Raw genomic sequence first — 988 nt, 5'->3', positions numbered from 1 at the left:
TCTGCCTCCTCCCTGCCTCCTGGATAAAGGCACTTGTGGGCATTGCAGCGGCTGTGCCTCTCATTCAGTTCCGCAAAGGCATCATTGTCCTCCCATGTTGGCTGTCTGATGGAGAAAGGAAAAACAGATGAGCTTCTGCTGCCCCGCCTTCACGGAGGTCCAGGCTGTCTCTGTCCTTCATCCAGTGCTTTTCCAAGTGGTGCGTGAAGCTGAAGCCCACACTCATGGCACTGGGCAGGCCCAGGACTGCTGGGGCAGAGCCTGGCACGGCACAGCGTGAACCAGGCAGAAGGACACCAACCTGAAGGGGATTCGGATCCCCAGGATGAACATCTGAGGCAGAAATTCTTGAATATTTCTGCAGAGGGGGCAGTGGAAGCATAAAAGACCAGTGCGCATGGCCTGTCCCTGCAGAGCAAAGGGAAGCACTGTGAGCGAGGCCCTGGTGCTGCTGAGCACCTGCTGTGCCCTGGGGCTCAGGGCACGGCTCCTACCTGCATGCAGTCCCGGTGGAACCAGGTCCTTTTGCATGCTGGGCACACCATGGTGGTGTAGGTTTTTCTGTCCTCCACAGGCTCCATGCAGATGGGGCAGTCGGTGCCCGGCTCCGGAGTCGCCTGCACGTCCTGCTCTGGGCGGTGCTCAGGGCAGTAGGAGCTGGGGGTAAAGGCATGGGCAAAGTGACAGGTGCTGGCTCCTTCCCCAGGGGTGGCCAGGAGGGGAGAGGAGGTACCTGTACTCTGGGATGTACTGGGTGACGCAGCCACCCTCCTTGGCACAGGGCAGGTGGAACCATCTGTTGCAGTTCCCCTCGCAGCACATAATGGTGGCCCCGCTCCGGCCACAGACGCAGCAGTGCTAGCAAGAGCCAAGCAGCCCCATCAGCGGCAGCCTCGGCGCCTCCCCAGGCAGCCCCAGGGCTCCGGGCAGGGCGCACGATGTGGCCGCTGCTGGGCCTCACCCCACACACCCAGCCGGTGGACAAGGC

The 988-nt window shown here is 61.9% G+C and overlaps 1 protein-coding gene across 1 annotated transcript; it reads right to left on the bottom strand.

The window, feature by feature from the left end:
- Window positions 1–5: 5 nt before the first annotated feature.
- LOC130588700 (G2/M phase-specific E3 ubiquitin-protein ligase-like) lies at window positions 6–858 on the bottom strand (the record flags this gene model as incomplete). Its single annotated transcript, XM_057389592.1, is given in 5 exon segments — window positions 6–105; window positions 302–439; window positions 441–488; window positions 490–657; window positions 734–858. Coding segments are annotated over 5 exon segments (579 nt in total), but the record flags the coding sequence as incomplete, so codon positions are not given.
- Window positions 859–988: the final 130 nt, after the last annotated feature.

This window comes from Malurus melanocephalus, unplaced genomic scaffold (genome assembly GCF_030028575.1).
Source record: "Malurus melanocephalus ecotype Western Australia unplaced genomic scaffold, MMel_1.1 scaffold_10312, whole genome shotgun sequence".
Classification (NCBI taxonomy): Eukaryota; Metazoa; Chordata; class Aves; order Passeriformes; family Maluridae; genus Malurus; species Malurus melanocephalus.
The sequence above is the reverse complement of the archived record's forward strand: the minus strand, read 5'-3'. Positions and strand labels throughout refer to the sequence as shown.